Source organism: Lissotriton helveticus, chromosome 4_1, assembly GCF_964261635.1.
Source record: "Lissotriton helveticus chromosome 4_1, aLisHel1.1, whole genome shotgun sequence".
NCBI lineage: Eukaryota > Metazoa > Chordata > Amphibia > Caudata > Salamandridae > Lissotriton > Lissotriton helveticus.
Window position 1 is genome coordinate 785,953,867 of NC_136063.1, and position 23,221 is coordinate 785,977,087.

The 23,221-nt window shown below is 45.8% G+C and overlaps 1 protein-coding gene across 1 annotated transcript in view; it reads left to right on the plus strand.

Moving 5' to 3' along the window:
- Positions 1–23,221, plus strand: part of NPC1 (NPC intracellular cholesterol transporter 1) — a 310,606-nt gene that overhangs the window by 254,322 nt on the left and 33,063 nt on the right. The window contains exons 21-24 of the mRNA XM_078687419.1: positions 9,908–10,108; positions 11,458–11,689; positions 14,716–14,829; positions 18,236–18,398. Of these exons, the coding sequence (XP_078543545.1) occupies positions 9,908–10,108; positions 11,458–11,689; positions 14,716–14,829; positions 18,236–18,398 (710 nt within the window). The remainder of the gene's footprint in view (positions 1–9,907; positions 10,109–11,457; positions 11,690–14,715; positions 14,830–18,235; positions 18,399–23,221) is intronic.

Below are 23,221 nucleotides of genomic sequence, written 5' to 3' on the forward strand. Positions count from 1 at the left end.
GGCTGGAAGGAAGGGTTTAAGTTTCCTTAGGGTGTTGATTTGGTAGTTCACTCCCTTAGTTGCTTTGTTGATGTGTTCCTGCATGTTGAGATTGGTGTCCAGTGTTATGCCTAGAGATTTTGCTGAGTCCACGATGGTGGGTTGAACATTGAGTGCCGTTAGGTGTTTAAGCCACGTTTGTGCGGTAGTGATCTTCGCGGGAGGTGAGATCAGAAGGAACTCTGTTTTAAGTGCATGGAGTTTGAGATGATTAGCGGCCAGCCAGGATTGGGTGCTTCTGATCGTTGAATTCAAGAGCATGATGTCTTTGGGTGATTGTAATTTGAGATAAAGTTGGGTGTCATCAGCGTACATGTGGAAGTGAACATTGGATTCTTGTAGCAAGGTGGTGAGAGGTTCCATAACTAGGTTGAACAGAGTTGGGGATAGGGAGGATCCTTGTGGGACGCCTAACGATACAGGTATAGGCGAGGACATCAAGTTGTTACTCTTGAATTTCTGCGACCTGTTGTGTAAAAAGGACGTGAACTACTTGAGCACAGTTCCAGATAGACCCATTCTTGTGTTTAGTAGTTCGAGTAAATTCTCATGTTTGACGGTGTCAAATGCAGAGGAGAGATCAAGAAGGATGAGGAGGCAGGTATCGTTTTGATCTAGGATTTGAAGGGTGTCGTCAATTATGTGAGTCATAGCAGTTTCTGTACTGTGATCTGCTCGGAAGCCTGATTGATGAGAGTTGAGGAGATCAAACTGATTAATGTGTTTAGTCAATTGTATTTGTGCGCATTTTTCCAACAGTTTGGCAAGAGTCGGAATATTGGTAATGGGACGGTAATTGTTTAGGTCAGAGGGGTCGGCTGTAGGTTTCTTTAGTAAGGGTGTGACTTGTCCAACTTTGAGGGAGTCGGGAATGGTCCCTTGTTGAAGTGAACTGTTAATGATTTTAGTCCAGAGTGGCAGGAGCGACGGGGTAAGGTCTTTGACCGCGTTAGCAGGGAGGGGGTCCGTGAGGTGATTGGATGGTTTCAAAGTGCTGAGCAGTCTGCCAATTTCTTCTTCCGAGTAGGTGACAAAGGATGACCATGTAGCATTGTTTTTTGGTTCAGTGGGTGCTATGCAGTGGGGTTTGGAGTAGAGGCTTGCGTCAATGAGGAGATCGTTCTTTATGTTGTCGGTTTTTTGGATAAAGAAAGAGGCGAAGTCTTCGCAGGAAGGTGCTTCGCACATAGTGCTGAGAGGTTGGGGTTGTTCCTTGGATTGTGTTCTGATTAGCTCAAACAGCATTCTCGGACGATTTTTGGCTTGGTCGAGCTGAAGGCTGAAGAAGTCTGATTTTGAGCGTTTAATTTTCCTGAAGTAGGCATTTCTCTTTTTCTTCAGGGATTTTAGGTTCAGTGCAGAGGGAGCTGATCTCCAGGTGCGTTCTGCCATTCTCATGGCACGTCTATCGTCATTGAGACTGCCATGGAAATTTTTGCGGAGGCTTTTTTTAGCTGTAAAGGTGCGGCTTCATTAATTATTGAGGTCATAGTGTTGAGATAGTGATCAGTCAAGGATTGGACGTCTGTAACGCCAGTAGGAGGAAGTAATAGGTTGCAGCTGTTGGGGGGTAGAGAGTTTGAGTTGACTTTTTTCATGTCTCTTTTCCAGACTTTGGGCTTGGAGGATTGAACAGGGTTAAATTTAACTTTTTCATTGATGAAGAATGTGAGTATATGATGATCTGACCAGTCACAGGGTTGGATAGATTCGAGTTGAATAGAGGCCTCTTTGGAGATGATAAGGTCGAGGATAGAGCCTTTCTCGTGAGTCGGACTGTTGCATATTTGAGTGAGGTCAAGGGCGTTGAGGACATTTTTCATACCTTTTACCACCGCGTCATTGTGATCGTTCCAGTGGAGGTTGAAGTCACCAAGGTATATTTGTGTGAGTTGTCGCCCAGAATTAGTTGAGATCATATCCATGATTTGTTGGGAGAAGGTAAGGTTGTCGCCGGGTGGGTGGTAAATGCCGTGAAGAGAGCATATTGGTTTGCCCTCACTGATAATATCGAGGCAGATGTATTCACAGGAGGTTGGGGCGGGTAGGGAAGGAGAGGTTACTTTCAGGACAGAGAGGTTGCTCCTGTATATACATGCGATTCCCCCACCTTTTTTTTTGCCGGACCTGTCAAGTCTAGTGATGTGGTAATTGGGGGGAACCAGAATGTCCATTATGGGTGTAGAAGATTCAGTTAGCCACGTTTCAGTCAAGATGATTAAGTCAGTATCCAATGTTAAGATGAGATCAGCGATTGCGGAGGAGTGTCTAGAGGCCGATCTGCAGTTGAGGAGGGTACATTTGAGACGGGGTGTGTCGAGGGTGGAAGGGGGTTCTAGAAAGAGGGGGACTTTACTCAGGTTACTAAGGATAGCGGCTCTGTTTTTCAGTGTGGGGGGTCTAAGGGGATTTGAATGAATCGTAGGAATGGCGAGGAGAGTGTCGGGTGTGTTGCTATGGGGAGCTGGGTCGTAGGAGCGAAGGAGGGTGATTGTGTCGAGGTCCGAGAGAGGGTTGCAGGAGCGATGGGGGCGGTTTTCGCGATTGTGAACAGGGATTGAGGTCCGGTGCGGGGGGAGTTGAGTGCGAGAGTTAACCGCCCGGGTGGAGGGCCTGTTAGGAGGGTTGGTGATGGTGGAGGCGGGTGAGGGGTGTCTGGTGTGTGTGCCGAGTAACTGTTTGATGATGTGAATGTCTTCTTTGAGCTGGAGGAGGGTGTTGGGTGAGGGGTGACTGGAGTGTGTGCAGAGTAGTTGTTGTTTGATGATGTGAATGTCTTCTTTGAGCTGGAGGAGGGAGGCCATAATTTAGTCCAGTGTGGGATATGTGTTGGAGGTGGGGATGGGTGGGTTGGGCGTGGATGACATAGTGGGGAGGTTGGTGGTATGGATGAGAGTATTGGTGGTAGGCGGAGAGTGCAGGGTGGAGGATGGGCGTATGTTAGTGTTGATGGGGGTGTATGTTGGGTAGTGGGGGGTGAGAATGGGGGGGAAGTGGGATTGTAGATGGTTCTTTTTTGAGGGGGTGGAGTTGAGCTAATGGAGGTGGTGTGTTCTGTGTGATTAGTTAATGGTTGGAAGTGGGGGCTGGGCATGGGGGGGATAAAGGGTGGGGTTTGTCTTTGTGCTTGTTGATCTGGTGCTGATCTAGGTTAGGCGGGTTGCGTGTGGGATCTGTGGTGTCAGGGGTGAAAGGAATGGGAATGAGGGCTGGTGTATGGGGGGAAGGGGTGAGGTTGGTGTATGAGGGGGAGAGATCTATGTCTGTGACTGAGGGGTGTGGGGTAGCTACAGTAGGTGGGTGAGTGACTGAGGTGCAGGGGGTAGAGGAGAGGTGCATGTCGTTTTGGGGCTGAGCTAGATTAGAATGGTTGTAGTTTGGGGCTGTGGTGTCAGGGGTGACAGGAATGGGAGTGGTATGAATGGAGGTCAAGGTGATGGTGGGGGGGGGGGTGCCGATGGTGTATGTGGGCGAGAGATCTATGTCTATGATTGAGGAGTGTGAGGTAGCTGCATTAGGTGGGTGAATGTCTAAGGTGCCGGGGGTAGAGGAAAGGTGCGTGTCATTTTGGGGTTGAGCTAGGTTAGAAGGGTTGTGGTTGGGGGCTGTGAAGTCAAGGGTGATAGGACTGCAGTTGCTATGAGTGGGGGTCAGGTGATTGGAGAGGTGTTGTTTGAACGTGGGGAAGAGGTTGTCTAGTAGTTCCAGGTTCCTGTCTGTGGATTGAATTAGGACAATCCCGTTATTGTAGATAGTGATGGTGGTTCTGCCCGGGAAGAGTTGGGATGGTGTGATGGAGAGTGTTAGGCCATGCGCGGATTTCCTGGAGGTGGAGACGTGAGTAAGGTGAGGAACGATTTTCTCCATTGGGCTCTGCGTGTGGTGTGGAAGATATCAATGTTCAGTGAACCATTGACTGGTGAGAAGTAGGTGTCTGCAAAGGGAGTTTCAGGATGAGACCTCAGGAAGTTGTGTTTAAAGCGTTTAGCTGCTTTTTTGGTGAGTGTGGGTGGGTAGTTGATTCTATATGTATTCTTGCCGATGGGTTCCATGTTGGGATGACGGTATAGGTAGGTGTGGGAGGGTGCACAGTCATAACCAGTTGCATGGACCAGACGTGACGCTAGTGAGCAGCCAAAGTATATGAGGTAGTAATCGGTGCATACAGAAATAAGGCTTGGAATGGGTGCGGGTTGCACAAATGTAGGGTGCACAATAATTCTATACGGGAGCAGAATACCAATGCAGACAATAATAGCCAGTTGCATGGAACAAAAGTGACAATAGTGAGCGGCCAAGGTATATGAGGTAGTACTCGGTGCATACAGGAATATACGGGAAAGAACAGTGTAATGGGTGCAGGTTGCATCAATGTGACAAGTCTATATGAGGTATTAGTCGGTACATTACAGGAATAACAGTTAATTTCGATGTGGGTTACAAACAAGTGCAGAATAAAGTAGGGGTATAATACTGAAAATAAAACCGGAATAAAATATCTGTGCAGACAGTAACATATCTGAATCGAAAGTGACAATAGTGATTAGTCAAAAATATGTGAGGTACATGGAACAGTAGCAGAATACAATTGCAAACAAAAGTTATATGAAACAAGTGACACTAGTGAGCAGCAAAAAATATATGAGGTAGCAATCGGTGCATTACAACTGACGAAAAAGTGGGACGTGCAAGATACAATTAGGAATATAAAAATATAATACCACTGTAAAAGGCAAAAAGTATGTGAGGTAGCAATCGGTGCATTACAGGTGCAGAAAAAGTGAAATGTGCTGGATACAATTAGGAATATAGTAATATAATACAACTGCAAAAGGCAGACACTCTATCATAATCCGACGTGAAAACACCAAGCTGTGTAAATTGTGCAGCCGATAAGAGTAGTCTAGAAAGACCTTAGGTCCGATGTTGGAAATGACTAGTCCATGAAGGTCTCCTAAAGGTAGACAGACTAAGATGGCCGAATCGATAGGGGAGCTAGAAATATTAGTCCTCTGTCTGCTGCTATAACTTTGAGCCCAGGGAAGGGCAGTTTCACTCTCTACTTGAGCAAGCACTGCTCATAGCTTGCTGGGAGGGAGGCTTATCTTTATTTTTGGTGGTCTTGTGTGGGGGAGTTAAGCTGAGGAGCCTCGTGGACATCAAAGGTACCGGAGGGGATTTATTTCTACAGTTTTATGGCCCCGGCCATTTTGCACAAAGGAGGTAGTTTAAAAATGTGAGCAGTTTATGGCCCCATCCATTTTGCACAAAGGAGGTAGTCTAAAAATGTGAGCAGGCGGGTGGGGTGAAATAAATACCTTATACCTCCGTAAGCGTGTTGAGCTTGCCAGCAGAATTTTGTAGTTGCAATGTTTTAATCCAAGTGTGTCGCAGTCCCTTCCGAATGCAGCTATATGTGAGCTGTGTGTATGCCTCAGGACTCCAAACCTTCCAGGCGACGTGAGCTCAGATGTTTACCACAGGGGTTCTAAACCTGTATTTCCCTGAACGGTGGGGAAACTCATCACCAAGTATCCACTCCCGGTGCCGGTGGGGGCAGGCTCCTGTCGACCCTCTAGCTCTCGTTGGTCCCAGGGCTCGCTTCAGCAGCTCCTCCGGGCAGCGGCGCCACACCTTCGGTCGCATCCATCCTCCGGTGCAGCCGGGGGCAGGCTCCACTCAACCGACGCCCCTCCCGGTCCCGCATCCAGCCTCCAGTGCTGTGGCGCGGGCGGGAGGGAGGGGGGGGGGGGGGTGGTCCGCTGTCGTGGCCTCGTCCCGGCCAGTCCCGGCACAACAACCAGCGACCTGCACCTTGGAGCGGGCGGGCGGGGGGCCTCTCTCAGCCCTCCGACGCCACCAGGACTCTTCTGCTGTGACCAGTGCAGGCAGGATCCCGGAGCCTCAGCCGCTCAGTCCCGGCAACGCGATGGGGGGGGCTTGATGTGTCCAGCCGCAGCGATGATCCACGGGGTAGGAGCCAGTGCAGGCAGGCTCCCGGAAACCTCAGCCGCTCAGTCCAGTATCAGATCGAATGTGCTCCGGTGCTCCGGTGCAGCGGAGCGGGCGGGCGGGTCCGTTGTCGTGGTCTCGTCCCTTTGTAGTCCCGGCACGGCCACCAGTGTCCTCTGCAATGGAGCGGGCGGGAGGGGGGCCTCTCTCATCCCTCCGACGCCGCAGGGACTCCTCTGCTATGGTGTGGGCCGGTCGCAGCGATGATCCGCGGGGAAGTGCAGGCTCAGCAGGCTCCCGGAGCTTCGGCCGTACAGTCCCGCAGCGCGATGGGGGTGCCTAAAGGCGAGTGTCCAGTAGCCGATCGCCGGGCTTTGCAGGTTCCAAACCTCCGTCGATCAGGTAAGCGGGCAATCCAGTTACTTTTGTTACTCCAGTTACTTTTGTTGCTTTTCCAGTTACTTTTAGTGTTTCCGTTCCGTAGGACTGGTGGGTGCTAACAGGGATAAAGCCCTAAATGGGATCCCAAGCACTGGGAGCTCTTAACAGGAGCTCCTACCAGGCGGCCATCTTGGAGTCCCGGCGGAGTCCCGGCTCCATATCAACCTTTTGAAGCTTCGGGCGATCCAACTTGCACTGAAGGCATTCCTTCCCTCTGTCCGGGGAAGCGTAATGCAGGTGTTCACGGACAACACCACCGCCATGTGGTATTGCAACAGAAAGGGCGGGGTGGGGTCGTGGACCCTATGTCAGGAGGCTCTGCGCCTCTGTCCATGGCTGGAACATCAAGGCATTACCTTGGTGATTCAACACCTGGCAGGTTCTCTGAACGCCAGGGCGGATGAACTCAGCCGCCAGTGGCGCAAGGTCTCTTTCAGCAGTGGGGAGAACCTTGGTTAGATCTATTCGCCACCGAAGAAAACACGCAATGTCATGAGTTCTGCGCGTTGGAATTTCCAAGGCGATGCTCGGCGACGCTTATCGTCGCAAGTGGATTTGCGGTCTGTTGAACTCCTTTCTGCCTATACCACTTCTGCCCAGAGTGCTGAAGAAGATTCGGCACGACCGGGCCCAAGTCATCCTTGTGACTCCGGATTGGGCACGAAGATATTGGTATCCCGAGCTACTCAGTAGGGCGATCGATCCCCCAATCCGACTGCCTCTTCGGGAGGATATTCTGTCACAGCTACAGGGGATGGTCCTCCACCCGAATGCGTCCAGCCTCCACCTCAATGCGTGGAGATTGAGTGCCGACAGTTGGCAGCTTTCGATCTTCCTCCTGAAGTCTGTGATGTCATTCTGGCAGCCAGGCGTCCCTCCACTAAAATGGTATTCACCTGCAGGTGGAACAAATTTGTGGCATGGTGCACAGCAAAGGCTGTGGATCCCCTCTCTGCCCCTCTTTCTGCTGTCCTTCTGTTCCTTCTACCCATGGCCCAGCAGGGCTCTGCTCTGGGCACTATCAAGGGTTATCTTTCGGACATCCACGGCTTCCAGATCAGCCTTCTCTTTTTAAGTCCCCGGTTGTTAACCGTTTTCTCAAGGGCATTACACACACGTTTCCTCCTGTGCCTTTCATAATGCCTCAATGGGACTTGAATCTTGTCTTGACCTATCTGATGTGCACTCCTTTTGAGCCCCTTCATAACTGTCCTTTACGACTTCTCACTCTAAAGACGGCTTTCCTGGTCGCTATCACCTCTGCCAGAAGAGTGAGTGAGCTCCAGACTCTTTCTTCTAAACCTCCTTTCCTTTCTGTTCATCCGGACACAGTGGTTTTAAGGACCCGTCCTTTTTCTTGCTAGAGGTTGTCATGCCCTTCCACATCGGGCAGACCATCACTTTGCCCACCTTTTTTCCGCCTCCACATCCTTCAAAAGAGGAAGAGAGGCACCACCGTCTGGACCTAAAATGTGCGCTCTCATTCTATCTGAAGCGCACACAACAGTTCCAGGTGGATGACCAGCTCTTTGTTGGCTATGTGGGTGCCAAAAAAGGTCGGCCCGTGCGCAAATGGACCATCTCTCGATGGGTTGTTATGTGCATCAAAGTATGTTACTCATTGGCTAAGAAGGAGCCTCCTGTGGGGCTGTGTGCCCATTCTACCAGGGTGACTTCAGCCACTACTGCCTTGGGACGCGTCGTTCCCTTGCAGGACATTTATCAGGCAGCTACGTGGGCTTCGCTGCACACGTTTACCAAGTATTACTGCCTTGACAGTCCAGTCCGGAGAGACGGCTTCTTTGTCCGTTCTGTTCTCCGTGACTTTCTGGTGTAATCTTGTTTGCAGACCCACCACCGGGGTTTGCATTGCTGGGGTGTCTATTGTAAGGTAAGGAATCTATCACTAACGTGTCTTTCAGGTGCACAGGTTACTACTTGTGTAACGATGACACATTAGACATTATTTAGTGATAGATTCCTTAGTGCCCCACCGATCCTCCCCGTTCTACGAACTGATTTCTAGGGTTAAGATCATCCTTTTCAGGGCCCTAGTTTAATGGTACCAGTGGTCAGTTTCTTGCATGGCTCTGCGTTCCTGGCATGGAAAGTCGTGTACAGAACTGACATCCGCGCGCATGGGTGGCGCCTAAGTAGTCTCCGTGACGTCATCTCGGTGCTTACGACGCCAGCGACAGATGCGGAGCCGCATGACGCCACCTACTGACGCGCAGAGGTACTGCTAGCAAAACTTTCCGGATCCAGTCTGACGCCTGGGGATATTCTAAAGTAAGGAATCTATCACCAACTAATGTCTCTTACAGATATATTGTTACACAAGTAGTAACTTGTGCTTTGTGTCCTTTACCATCAAGATGGTTCAGTGAATTATGCTCCTGTCATCTTTATGTAACCTATAGATTAAAAATGCGAGACATCCAGGTCCTGCTCAAAAGGTTTTTCCCTGAGGTCAGGACATTGAATGCCATTAAATTGGTTATTAGTTACACTAAGAAACTGGAAATATCTGTAATAAGCCATATATTAGTAAAAACTGGTTGTTGTGGAATTTTCATCCCCTGACAGCGGTCTTATTTGTCTCAAAAACTTTACTACATTATGTCTGTCCGATCTGGAGAGTGCGCCTATGCACTAAGAGCATTTATTTGAAAAAGACGCCTTTTTTCCACTAACACTTTAATTTGTCCTAGAGGTATTCCTGGGTCACTCAGGCAAGAGACACCGGACTAAAGGATACGTCAATCCTCATAACGCTTTTTATGTGAAAAGGTGAAAATTAAAAATGCGTTGTCTCAAAGTGACGTCGCTAGCTGAAAATGCCTTTGCTACTCCGTTTCAACATTCCAATTCTTTACAAATTCTGATCAAAATGGACTAGCAATACACTGTTCAATCTTCCTTGTAGTTCACAAGAAAATGCATCTATTGCAGCTGGCATGAGTGACAGCCTCTTCCTTGCAAATGGCAGAGGCGGACCTCAGGTTGAGCAGAGAGAGAGAGACCCTGTAGACCTGTGCTTGTTCAGTGTCCCCATAATCGCACCTTTTCAGTGTTGGAGGTACTGCTTGGAAAGGTCTGCAACATTTAAGACCTCACACACCATCTGGGTTTTCTGAAAAATGTATGAAATGTCCTTTGTGTTTTTTACAGGTAGTTGTGAGAAGGTCTGGCATATAAAAATCTGATTATTACTTGTCGGTGACCACCTGAAGTGCATTATTGCTTAAATGTACCCTTCTGAAGTTTACAACCAATACTAAAATCGACCATAGCTGTTGTGTTATGTAAGCATAAGAGGAGGGCATAAGGAGAGCAATGATAATACCTGGAAACCAGCATTTGGTATTTCTTACTGTGTGTAATGCGTGCCACCTTTACCCAGCCTGCTGCGCTCATACTTAAACCTTTAGTAAGAGCACATGCTCCTTTTCACAATCATCTCTTCTCTTTACAGGGGGCATGCTGCATACAGTTCTGCTGTCAACCTAATAGACCACGGTACTAATGTTGGTGCAACATATTTTATGACTTACCACACAGTGTTGAATACCTCCACTGCCTACATTGACGCCATGAAGAAAGCGCGGATCATAGCGAAGAACATCACGGAGACGATGGGCATCGAAGATCAGCACTATCGTGTCTTCCCTTATAGGTATACTTGTTTTATTCCTGCCACAGATATGTAAAATATGGTATGATCTGTTTATAACTATTTCATGTCTCCCTGTAGTGGCCAAACATTGTCTTTGAGATTCCACTTTTAAATTATCTTTCAGATGTTCAGGGCTGTGTTCTTGTGTCCCATAGCTTTAGGTATCTGGACTTCTGCTTGACGTTCTAGGCCTTGCACCTTTAAGAACCTAAAGTCCCATGGTGAATTCTCCCACTCTCCACACCTGTTATTCAAGATTGCAAATCACGGCACAATGCAACCATTGTTCAAGGTCTGCTGTTATTTCCAAGCCCCACCATTGTACACCGTATTGAATTGTTTGCTAGTTTTGTACTTAATATGGATTTGCTCTCTACCCCACCACCGTACACTATATTAAGTTGTTACCTACCCTCACCGTTCTCTACACGGTTGCACGTAGTCCGGAATCATTCCCTACGCTTTTCGTAGCATACCATTATTATTGTACACAATCTTGAATTGTTCCCAATCCCGTTTATCAAGCATGAGCTCAAATCCCTCCCTACTAACTCACCATTGTGCATGATTTTGAATTGTTCCCTCCCTTGATCCATGCCGTTTACCCAACGTGTACAGGCTGTGTGACTCACCAGCTAAGTTTGCCCTTTATAAATACCTTTGATTTCACATATTCATTCAAAGATAAATGTGCATTCGCAGTGAAGAAGAGATTGGGGTGCACTATGCTTGATGTACACTTTCATAGAAGGATGAGCGCGTGGTTCAGCAGCCTGTTGTCCTATTTGGGAGTTCTCAGCATGCCATCCCATGCTTCTGAATTGCTTTGTAGTTGTGAGCGTTCGCCTATTTGCTGGTAAGGAAGTGACTCATCCGGTAGCCTCGACCATTCATCATTACATGTGCCACTGACTGAAAATGAAACCCTTTTTGTTCTACTTCCCTAACGGGCTGATTTTACTCAATTGCGTGTTTTCCTGTGAAACCCATTGTGGAATGATCCCCAGAACAAAGCTTTCCCAAGCCATCATTGAGCAAACAGTAGAAGTTGTGTAAACTTTTAATCACTGGATTCTGGCTCAGAAAAACTATATTTGGGAATAATGTTGCAAGCAGTGTAATGATTTGTAGATCCGGTTCAGGAATGATAAGGAAATAAAGGACTTGTTTCTAGCTCTGGTTTTTGATTGCAGCATGGTGCACCCATCTGTGGACGTGCAGCAAACATGTTAGTTGAATTTATTGGACATCCTCATGAAGGAAAAAGAGTGCGATTAAATCCTTCTTCAGTAGCATGTATTGGAAAGTCATTGACTAAACACTGATGTGCGTCTTTGCTCTTTACACAGCGTGTTCTACGTGTTTTATGAACAGTACATGACTATTGTCCATGACACAATCTTCAATATTTGGGTGTCCTTGGTTGCGATCTTCTTGGTGACGGCCATCCTTCTTGGATTTGAACTCTACGCAGCCATCCTGATGTGCCTAACCATTTTCATGATACAAATCAACATGTTTGGTGTGATGTGGCTCTGGGGCATCAGCTTGAATGCTGTGTCACTAGTAAACCTTGTCATGGTGAGTGCATTTTTTTTTAATTTACTGTTTACGTGCTTTTAATCTAGCACGCACCTCAAAGATGTTTTGCTGAGGCGTGGGTTTGCGTTGTTTATTTCCAGTCCTTACCTTTCATCTACAAATTGATGTGAATTGCAATTTTCTGTGAAAATATCAGCAGTTCAGTACAGTCAGAAGATGGGAAGGCCTAGATTTGCAGCCTTTTAGTTTGATTGAATATGTTCCTATATTCAAGCTCTAAGACTGTTTCCGTGTAATTCATATGTTGTATGCTCATCTATACTTATACCAATCAGTTCAATAAAATAAATGGTTGCCTACATCAAATCCCCAAAGCACAATTGTGCTGTATTGTTGATAGTTCCCGGAGCACAACATCTCTTAGTCCGACTACATGTCTGGGTCTCTTTTTACTACAGATTTTTGAACAAGGCTCCTGAAGTGGGCTTGAATTCTTTTGTATTTGCAGCACTGCAGAATATCCATGTGTTTGTTGCATGGCTCTATGGAGACTAAATTGAGTGATCTTTTGCTTTCTTGGGTCATATCTCCCTGACCAGGGACACCTACCATTATTTTTTTTGACATTACTGTCTTAGTTTTATCATGTATTACATTAACTCTTTCTTATACATTTATAATTTTTTTATCTCAATACCTTTTATTCCTTGCAAATTTTATTTTGTTACAAATGTCTACACTCAACATTTAGTGCAACACAATAATAGTTTTTTATTTTAGTATTTAATATTATTTTAATACCTTCTAATAAAATGTGCCCCAACTCAAACCATGATCCTAGGTTGCTACTTTACTTATAAAAAGTTGTTTTTATTAATTAAATTAAACCATTAAAGTGCCCTTGCTCTGTCGGAAAGGCATTCATTTTAAATTAAATTAATTCAGTTTGGCACCATCCTCACAATACAAATCCTAATCACAATAACAAATCATTATTAATATCTTATTGCTTTAATTATATTAAATCAATTTAAATTACTTTTATTTGCCTTTCAAAAACAAGGAACTTGTGTAGTTACACTATCATTACTCCACACCCTAGTCCCCCAATGGTAAATAATATATTTTTAAAATTAAATTAAAAACATTTTTTCATAACTTTAATTATTTCTTTTAATGTTGTGCATTTACTCTTACCCAATGCTAGTCTTAGCCCTTAACCCCACCAATGTTATAATATTTTCAGATATATTTTACTAGTTTAATTTTATTTAATTATTGTAAATAAAAGTAAACAAAAGTAATAATTTACAAAAATTATGTCCTCTTTGATCACATAATTCTGGACAACATAAAGGCATAAGACAAAAAGTAATACAAATTCTATTTATCGGAGTTTCCAATCCTGCACAAGACCTTCCCGCACCATTTACCCACCTGTTGTAATTTGAACTAGAAAGTAAATTGTAATACTCAAGACGTACAGAAATTATATTATCCCAGAGGTATGACAGATCATGGGATTTGTATCTTCAGACCAATTACATTTACTTCCACTTAATGGACCAGCACACAGTTGTTTTTGCACCACTGGTTATTAGCCTTGAGAAACCAGGATTACCATGTAATATGTAATCTGTTGCTGTGTATGAAAGGAATAACCATGCTAAGATTTGGAGTGTAATTTTCTAATATGGAGCTTGGGTGGATTTCTGTTAAGACAAATGACGTCAAAAGCGAATAAAGACTGTGTTGAAAAATTACTTATTGGATCTGCCTTATCTTTGGGACAATATATGGACAATGTAGTTCCTTGTATACCTCTAGTATTACAACTGATTATATAAGACGTCAAGCATAGGCATAGCAACTGGGTCTTGCCTTTGGGACCTTATAAGTGTTGAGCCATGCAGCAGGAACACTGCTGCTGTGCATTTGTTACATGTTGCATGTAACAGGGTTAAACCCATAAAGTCAACGGGACCTGGGTGAGTACACGTTATGGACAGAGGGGTCCCAGACTTGGAAGAGCAAATTATATACAATACAGATCATCAATATAAAGATAAAGAAGAAAGAAACGTATCCAAACATGCGATGTTTTTATTCACAAAGCACTAAACCTTTTCTTTGGTTGAAAAGAATTAATCACGATAATTTTTTGTATTTTATCACATTATTTACATGCCCACATGGGAAGAAGGGGAGGGGAGTGCTGTGTAGGAATTGGTGAGAAAAATACGCTATTGGTTTCAAAAATCAACAATATACAGCAAAAATCAATATTCGTATTATATTTCTAAAGTGGTCCCCATCCGTCGGAGCCACACAAAACACAATTTGTTACAAGCACTGCTGCAAAACCGGCCCCCAGTAACAAACTCTCCCCACTGGTCCAAAACCGGCCCACATACAGTGTACCTCTTTTTGGTCCAGTACATAAAAAGCCTGCTCCTACGGATCCCTACTAAATCGTTGCTGGACTGCAGGGACTCTCAGTGAATCATTAATGGAATCAGACAACACTCCTAACCCATTACTGGAAACCGGGGACCCCATGGCTAAGCAATTTCTATGATTTGAATTTCTAAACAACATGAAAAAGTACAGGAACAAGTGTACAATAAACAAATGCTCAAATGAAGAACTATTTAATTCACAAATCTAGATGAATCGAAAATGTAATGGGAAGGTTGGTCAACGTAATAAAGAAAATATGAATATGAGATCTAGCCCCGATACAGCAAACGCTGTATGTTCGTTGCTTCTAAATATGTTTTTCCATTCACGGGGAATACTCCTGTTCACGAAGTTACAGGTCCTGACCAGTTTCAACAGTTCTTCTTGTGAACATTTGTCTAAAATTGTAATTGTTTTATACGCAGTCCATTTTAGTTTTGATTAATAATATTTCTATCGCCGCTGTATGTTGTGAGGGTCTTTAGGTTGGCAAAACGTGTGGCTTACTGGGCCCATTTCATTATGCTTAAAGCATGGATTGGGTTCTCCTAGCACCTATATGACCTGCTTTGATTAATCCTGTATGTTCATAATGTCTTTTACAGAGCTGTGGTATATCAGTGGAGTTCTGCAGTCACGTGACCAGGGCGTTCACCGTCAGCACAAAGGGCAGCCGAGTAGAACGTGCAGAGGATGCACTGGCACACATGGGTAGTTCGGTGAGTGTTATTGAGAAGGTTCTTATTAGGACTGTGATTAGCTGCACACGGTGGGCACACACTCTCACTGCAACGTTGACAATTTAGAACAATTACTGTGCTGAGTGATCGCCAAATCAGTAGATGTTGCCATGCTCAAATAACTTTGTAACAATGTAACCTGTAACTACGATCTGACCCTCATGTAAAGCGCTCTGATACCTCCGGGTCTAGCCAGCACTATATAAAACCTTTAAAATAAATAAAAGAAATAGAGTTGTACAGTGAATCTTGACGGAATAAAGAACCGTTTTTTAAACGAGTTCAAGGCCCTATAACGGGTCGGGATTTAAGTGTGTATTGACCCCAAATACTGTAATGCCCAGTTACTTAACAGTAAGTTTAATCACTCTTAGTCTACGACCTCCACGTCACAGCCCTTACATCTATGAGCGTCGGCTCCTCCCCGCAGCCTTATTCGACCAAAACCAGAAAACACATACAGCTCCTAACCCTTCCCTCTATGCCACACCCATATCCTGTGGGATATAAACCCCTGACCTTATAACCGAAATCCTGTCATCCGAAGCCAAATAAAGCCAAACACAGGGAGGGAGGGAGGGATGGGAACTTGATGGAGAGGTGGTAGACTCATGAAACTTACCAGTAAGTAACCGGGCATTACCTACTTGTCTGACCGCCCAGTCTCAGTCCTTACATCTATGAGCAGATACCCAAGCAATAAATGAGCTTCATACACTACTGTTGCAGAAACAGAAATGTATTTAAAAATCTACTTTGCAGGACTTTAGTAATTGTGTACAGAACTCCATACTGCATCACCAAAACATGTTGAAACCTCACCGACCACCAGCAATCCTTAATGTGACATAAAGGTGTGTGGCAAACTCCACATGGCGGCCCTGCAAATATCTGCCATTGAAGCACCCTTCAAACTCACCCAAGAAGCAGCCATCCATCTTGTAGAGCGACCCTGATCTGAGCCAGGCACTGACTCACCCACGGACTCTTATGCTGCAGCTATAGCCCACTTCATCCACCTAATGAGAGTAGACACAGAAGGCTTCAGACCCTGTCCAGCCAAATCAAATGTTACAGAAAGTGAATCTACCTCACGAAAAGAAAGAGTAAAATTCAGATACACACAAATCGCCCGCTTTCCATCCAAACAATGCAGAAGAACTTTATCTTCTGTCTGAGGGTTAGAACAAAAAGCAGGTAAAACCAACTCATCTGAATGATGGAAAGTTTGAAGGCACATTAGGAACAAACTTAGGATCTGGCTTCCGAATCACCCTATCCGGATTGCATTTAAAAAATGGTCTAGAACACAGCAAGGAGTCTAATTCCCCCAACTCTTCTTGCCAATGTAATGGCCACTGGAAAAATCACCTCGATAGTGAGAAACCCAAGGGAGACCTCTTCCAAAGCTTCAAACACCAACGTTAAATCCCGGACTCTGCGACTTCACCATCGGTTTCTTAAGAAAATAACTCCTCAGAAGTCTTGCCAGCAGCAAATCCCTGAAGCAGATATCTCTTAGCCAGAAATCTTGGTACAAGCATGTTTGTCCACATCCTTCTATTCACCCTCCAGAACATTCTGGACAGATTTATGCATTGAAAGACTCCTTCCTCTGTTAGTTTGCAAAGAAATCCTCTGGGAGTCTGGAAAAGCCAAATTGTCTTGCACATGTTGCAAGATACTCTTAAGCACTTACCCCTGAATAAACCGTTCCTTCACCTCGCCCTCAGAATCACAGTCAAGATCTGGAGGTTCAGGGAAAAGCAGAGGAAACTGCAGCCTCCATCATTTTTTGCACCTCTGCAAACGAAGGGTCAGCTTGAAGAATAGGAATCATCTCCTCTCCAATATTCCTACACCTCTCCACTCTTTCCACCCTCCATGATCGCGGATAAAGGAAAAAAAAGAAACGGCCATTTATATCTATCCAGAACAACCCTGAGTCAATGAAAAATCCCCAAATCCATAATTTCCCCCCTTCCTGTAACAACTGCTGCTAGGAAGCTAACCAGCAATGGAAATGTCACAGGCAGGCCAATACCGCCATTCAACCAAAACAACTGAACTATAACCTGGCCCAATAAGCATGGAGCATATCAGTCCAAAGAAAAAACACCCTTATTAGGCTTGCGCTAACCAGTTACCGCACAGCCTCCGAAACAAGTGACAACCAATGCCGGAGGCTCGTGCTGCCTAATCACACCCAGGCGCGAGCCTTCCAATCAAGAGGCTCACGCAGGCGCAGCCAACAATAGTGCGGCCTCCTGAACTATGCCCCCAGCTGGAGATGAACTATCTGAACACAACCAGATGCGCCCCCCAGAAAACACACTCTGGCTTCTTTTACTAAGCTCAGGGCACAAGTCCTAAAAAAAGAAGTGGGGGGACGCGGACGTCACAACAGTAAGGGACGTCACGAAAGGTGGCTTGCACCATCAGACTCATTGCCTCCCCTCGCCCACCCCTTAGATGCGATTGCATCAGAGAAGCCAGCGCGTGAGCAGCGTTCTGAATGAGCTTCAATCTCGCCCCAGAGAGGCAAAAGAGTGAATGTGTGGCTCCATTTGCTCCAGTTATCGAGCTCCCGGTAAAATAAGTGGGGGGACGCCGTCCACCTGCGTGGTACCCCGACTCGAGCCCTGACTAAGCTCGTACACCAACATGGGACAGGAGCTGGTTCTGCTAAAGCACGGACTCTAATGCTCTGTACTACCTGAATTGAAGAAAAAGGTCGCTAGTGCAGACCCTTGGCAACCACATATCTACCTTCACATCCCGGAGACATGCCAGCCAACGATCCTACTTGACGACGCACCTGCAGAACAATGCAACAGAATTTCAGTATATGAGGTCAGGGGTTTTATGTGGCCTAGAAGGAAGGAATGGGAGCTGTATGCGTGTTTTTTGGTTTTGCTTGTTTAAGGCTGTGAGAAGGAGCGGACGCTCACAGGTGTATGGACTGCGACAGGGAGGTCAGACGAGGAGGTAATATTGCTTATAGCTTTCTGCCATCTGTTCATCATTGAGAATACTTACAACTCTGACTGCTTCTGTTAATATCACTTGACCTGACCCAGCGTGTAGCCCCGTAATTGACTGATGCTTGTGCTGCTTAAGGCTTTCTGTTGCTTTTGAATGTATAGTGTATAAATTCAGTGCAGTGCTCCAAAATCTCATGGCATTTAATAGATGCTCCCCATCTCTTTCTATCGCTATGAATATTCCTTTTTAGCTGTACGTGCTTTCAGCAAAAATTAAATTTGGGGAATGGCTTATTTTTTAATTTAAAACATAGCTTCAAAAAGGTTTGTCTAGCAAAAGATTTTCTGTAGAATTCTTATTCATCCTGAAATCTTTTTTTCATTGCATTCCTTTCTACAAGGTCTTCAGCGGCATTACTCTGACGAAATTTGGAGGCATCGTGGTGTTGGCCTTCTCCAAATCTCAGATTTTCCAGGTGTTCTACTTCAGAATGTATCTAGCAATTGTGCTACTCGGAGCTACCCATGGCTTAATATTCCTCCCTGTCTTGCTGAGTTACATAGGTAAGCGTATAGACAAAGCTACACCCAAATAGACAATAAAACGACCATGCTCCAAACTTGCAAATTCAACCTTTAAGTGGATTCAGTATATAATGGAAGAATATAATACTTCTATAAATGCTTATCAGTATCGATTTGTTTTGTTAATGTTCTTGCGACAGACGTTATCTTGTGATATACGAAAGCCTCTACATCATTTGGCCCTACAGTGGCATGTTTGAGTTCATTCTTGATCATAACTTAGTTATTTAATTTTCACATTAATGTACTTTATTGGTGGAAATAGACTGCAGTGTTTTCACACACACACTCTATAGGAGTGACGAGTACATAAAATACCTGGGACTGGTGTACCATTTCCCTATTTCTCAAAATGCCCCCGTCCATTTGTTCACTGAACCCAGTAGCAATAAGTACACAGACACGGTTGAGGGGGAAACCAAAATCGGCCCAAACTTAAGCATGGCCTGTACATATGGTGTACTTGGTCCCGTATTCTGCAATGAGAGCAGTGTCGCAGTTTGCGCTTCAACTCTGCTTTATTCGTGTGACTGAGTGCAAACGGGGACAGAGCACCTTATTACAATAAACTTGCTGCAACCAGAGCAGCTGAGGTTTTGTGCCTATCTTGTGGGCAGAACGTTAGTAAATGGTGAAGTGGCTGTGTGATGCAGCTGCACCTTGTTTCATTCTGCTGGCAGCAGCTGCCTGCAATTTAAAGGGGAAACAAAAATCCCAATGCAAGTGGGTGCAGTGAGTGACTGCAACCGCCTTCAGTGGGATGCCTAGGAAGCTCCATAGGACCCCGTTTACCCTTTCAGAGAGTAGCCTTCAGAGGCGAGCCCTCACGGCGTGTCTCCCAAGCGCCTCTTCGCCTCTGGCAATAATATGGCGTGTGCACGGAAGCAAAAAAAAAACTCCTGTGATTCTGGGCAAATCACTTAATCTCACCGTGCCTTAAAATGAAAGTGTGTGTCCTCATGTAAAAAAACAAAAAACTTAACTTGTGCTATGTAAAGCGCTCTGATGCCTGATTCGGTTCGGGTCTAGTTCGCGCTATATAAAAAAACTCTATAAAAAAGGGTCCATTCTGTAATACAGCAGTGCCCCGGGGCTGCTGAAAATGGTGCACACACCTGTTCTACCCCGGGCCCATGATGTTCAAACCCAAAGAATACAATGTGCGCCTTTTATGGAACCTGCGATTGATATTTGAATATGGCAAGTGAAGGTGGAGCAGGGCCGGTTCTAGGATTTGCGAGGCCCTGGGCTAAAAGGGAATGTGCGAGGCCCCTCTAATGTGGATAAGTGGCCCCTTGCAAGGAGACCCATTCACAGACACTGTGGGAGGCCTATTGTCCATCATTTTGTCGCCCCCCACAGTTTTAACTTTGAGCGCACAAGACTTTCTCACACCTTCAGTCCGATAGGTGTGAGAATTGCTTGTGGGCTGAAAGTTAAAACTATGGGGGCGCCAAAATGATGGACAGTGGGCCTCCCACAGTGTCTGTGAATGGGTCTCCTTTCAATTGAAGGGAGCGTCTCTCTCCCTTATGTATACAGATACTGTCCCTGAGAGGCCCGGGGAGGGGGGCCCCCCTCCATTTCAAAGAAAGGTGACCCCTTTCTTTGAAATGAATCACTAGGGAACCAACAGGACACATCACCAGTGCGTGGCCCCATGCTGGTGGGCTGAGTGCGAGGCCCTGGGCAGCTGCCCACGCTGCCCATGCCTAGCGCCGGCCCTGAGGTGGAGAAAAAGTGCAGTCCTGCACTGGAAAATACGAACCTCTCCGCCCATCTATACAGCATGTAGTGTGTGCCAGAGGTAAAATGACTGGGTGATTGTCATGAAATTGCCAGTTGAGATATGAATGTTTAGAGAAATTACCATCTTTACCCTCAGTGACCTTAAAATGATTCTGACTTTTTAAAATGCGGTTAGTGATTTCATGGCAGAAGGAAGCAGGTTAATTTTGGGTTTTTACAAGTAAAGGGACATTTTGACCCAAACATGTTTTTAAAAAGAAGCTATGGGAATGTTGTGGCAACTCATGTACCAAGATTTTATATATATTGCCCTAGTAACCGCTTATCTTGGCTGAAGCTATATATATATATATATATATATATATATATATATATATATATATATATATGTATATATATGTATATATATATAAATATATATAAATATTTTGAGCATGAGCAACATCAGAAGGTAAACGTTTGCTTGGATGACTCTAGTCTAGTGTGCCAAGTTGAAGTAAAATGCAGAAACTCCTAGGGAAACCCACAAGGCTTAAATGTTAAATTCAGATGAGGAACTTTTGTTAGTGTTATGCAGTGGCACTGACCCCAGGAGAACTGCAAAGAGTAGTGTCACAAACCTCTTTCTGTTCCTTTTCTGTAATGGCAGTGTGGTTTCCCCATGGGGAGTGAGCTATAACATTAGGAAGAAGAAATACAGACATGCAATCTGTAAAAAAAATACAACTGTTGAGTTGATCTCTCACAGTCCCAAATGTGATGAGGAATAACATATATGCAGCACGCCTCTCTAGGTTCGCTCAAATACAAGCATAATTAACCGCGTCAGCAGAGGAGTCTAGCAAGGGGAGGCAGTCCACAATGTGTTCTATCTCATTTAGCACCAGTTGAAATGGAAGTCATGCCTTTCCGTCGTTGTATCAAGATGTTCTGTAACTGTTAAAGTAATTCCGAGATGGATGGTCACGGATGAGAAGATCTTAAGACCCCTGCCCCTATGATTTCCTTATTTTGCTGAACGTTTTTACAGTGGCAATCAAAATTGAGGGTATTTTCTATGTAGGGTAGATAGATGGGCTTGACATATTCCTGGAATAGTGCTTCAGCAGCCTGAGAAGAGTATACCAGCTATGTTCAGGTTATTCACATAGTCTGAGCTTTTCCTTCATTTTTAAGAATCTTCTCCTTTTCTTTAATGTTTGTTAATGGGATTTAGAGATTCACCATGTCACTGACCCTTTACTCGGCTGTTGGTGAAGGGTCCTCATACGGTTTTCTATGTTTAGTTCAGTCGCCCGTCTTGCCCGCCCCTTCAGTCTCCGCATAGCCCTGAGCGGCTTCCTGCGTCGACGTCGGAGTCTACACCCTGTTCCCTACATGTTGCAGTGGGGTCGATGTCAGATGGTGCCCAGGCCGAGTCCCCTTTGGAGGTCGTCGATGTCCAGGCGACTCCGACTCTACGTTGGTTGATGCCGATGTCCACGCCTCTTCTATTTCATGAGGTTGGTGTCCCACCTGACTCCTCGGAAGTCGATGCGACTCCCTTACTGCATCTGTCGACGCCGGTGCTGGCGTCCATGACTCCTCTTATGCAGGAGGTTGAAGCTCCTCTGGACTCATCAGATCTGAGGTCGTATTGGTCCATGGTGCAGGTACCTTGTGTGGCGTGGCCTCCAGATCAGCCTCAGGTTCCTCCACTTTTGCTATCTAGTGGACGGGTTAGACTCCAACCGTCTAATAACAATGGTTTATTATCACCTCCCCTGATGGCAACTGAGGCCAGTGCTGCTTATGCACGGATGATTTAACAGGGCGGCAGCTATTCTTAGTTTTCAGCCCCCTGTGGTTTCCCTGCCTACTGTTCCATTGTTAGATCTTCTCCACATGCAGCCAGTTGAGGGTGAGCCTTTGCTGCCCCTTGGGGCATCTTTATTTGACATCCTGCTGGGCACATGGGCTAGGCCTTCCTCTGGTGACCCTGTGGATCGGCTCATAGCTAGTCAACACCGCTCTACCCCGGATGATCTATCACTTCACCCTAGAGCTCAGGGCCTACTTGTTCAGGCGGCTTTTGACTTAGTCTTCCTCTGCCTTACCGCTGTTACCTCCCACCAGGGAGTCTAGGTGGTTGAACGCGTGTGGTCGCCAGCTTTTCGCCTCTGCCAGTGCTGGCATCCATGCATTGAATATAGCTTGCGTGTTCACACGCGCATCCTCTACCCTTTAGGACTTGGTCGAGGCTCTTCTTCTTTCAATTCCAGAAGGCCCGCGGGTAGAATTAATCCGCCTTCTGCATGATGGCAGGGGAATGACACAATTTTCCTTCCGCTCTTCTCTTGACACCACTGACCCAGTGGGAAGAGCTCTTGCTCGGTCTGTTGCTTTGCGCCGCCATGCTTGGCTGCGCGACAGTCATTGCCCGAATAATGTTCGGGATGCTCTTAGGGATCTGCGTTTTAATGGCATGGACCTTTTTGATAGCCACGCAGATTCAGCCGTCTCCCGCCTCAAGTCTGGGCTACCGGGACTCTTGCGGCACGCCTTTTTGCCTTGTGAGTATTCTTTTATTCTGCGTAGGCGATGTCCCCGTGTTAGTTTGATTTCATATATGTCCTGGTTCTCTGGGTAGCACCCGGATAGTGTAGGTGGTGGTTCCGCCATCTCAGTATTCTTTCCGTGCACCTGGACGGCTGGTTCTGTCTTTCCTTTCAGCCCTCTGAATGTTTGCTTTGCCCAAGAGGACTCCCCTCGCAGTGGTTTACACTTACCCTATGTGTTGTATTTACAGCTTATTGGGTGGCTGCCTTAGCACGATCCTATGGAGTTTTTCGCCACAATCTTGCTGTGGGCCTCGTTTTCTGCTGTTCTGCGATCCCGACGTTGGCATCGCTTATGGCACTTTCAGTGCAGTTGACTAGTTGTCGGTAGTCCCTCTACGCCAAGGTGTGGGGTCCATACCGTATGGCTTCTGCCTTTCCTGTATTCACGATCGGGGGGGGTTCAGCTTCGCTGTGATTCTCTTGCCCATGATGGCTGCTCTTTGTTTGCCAGTC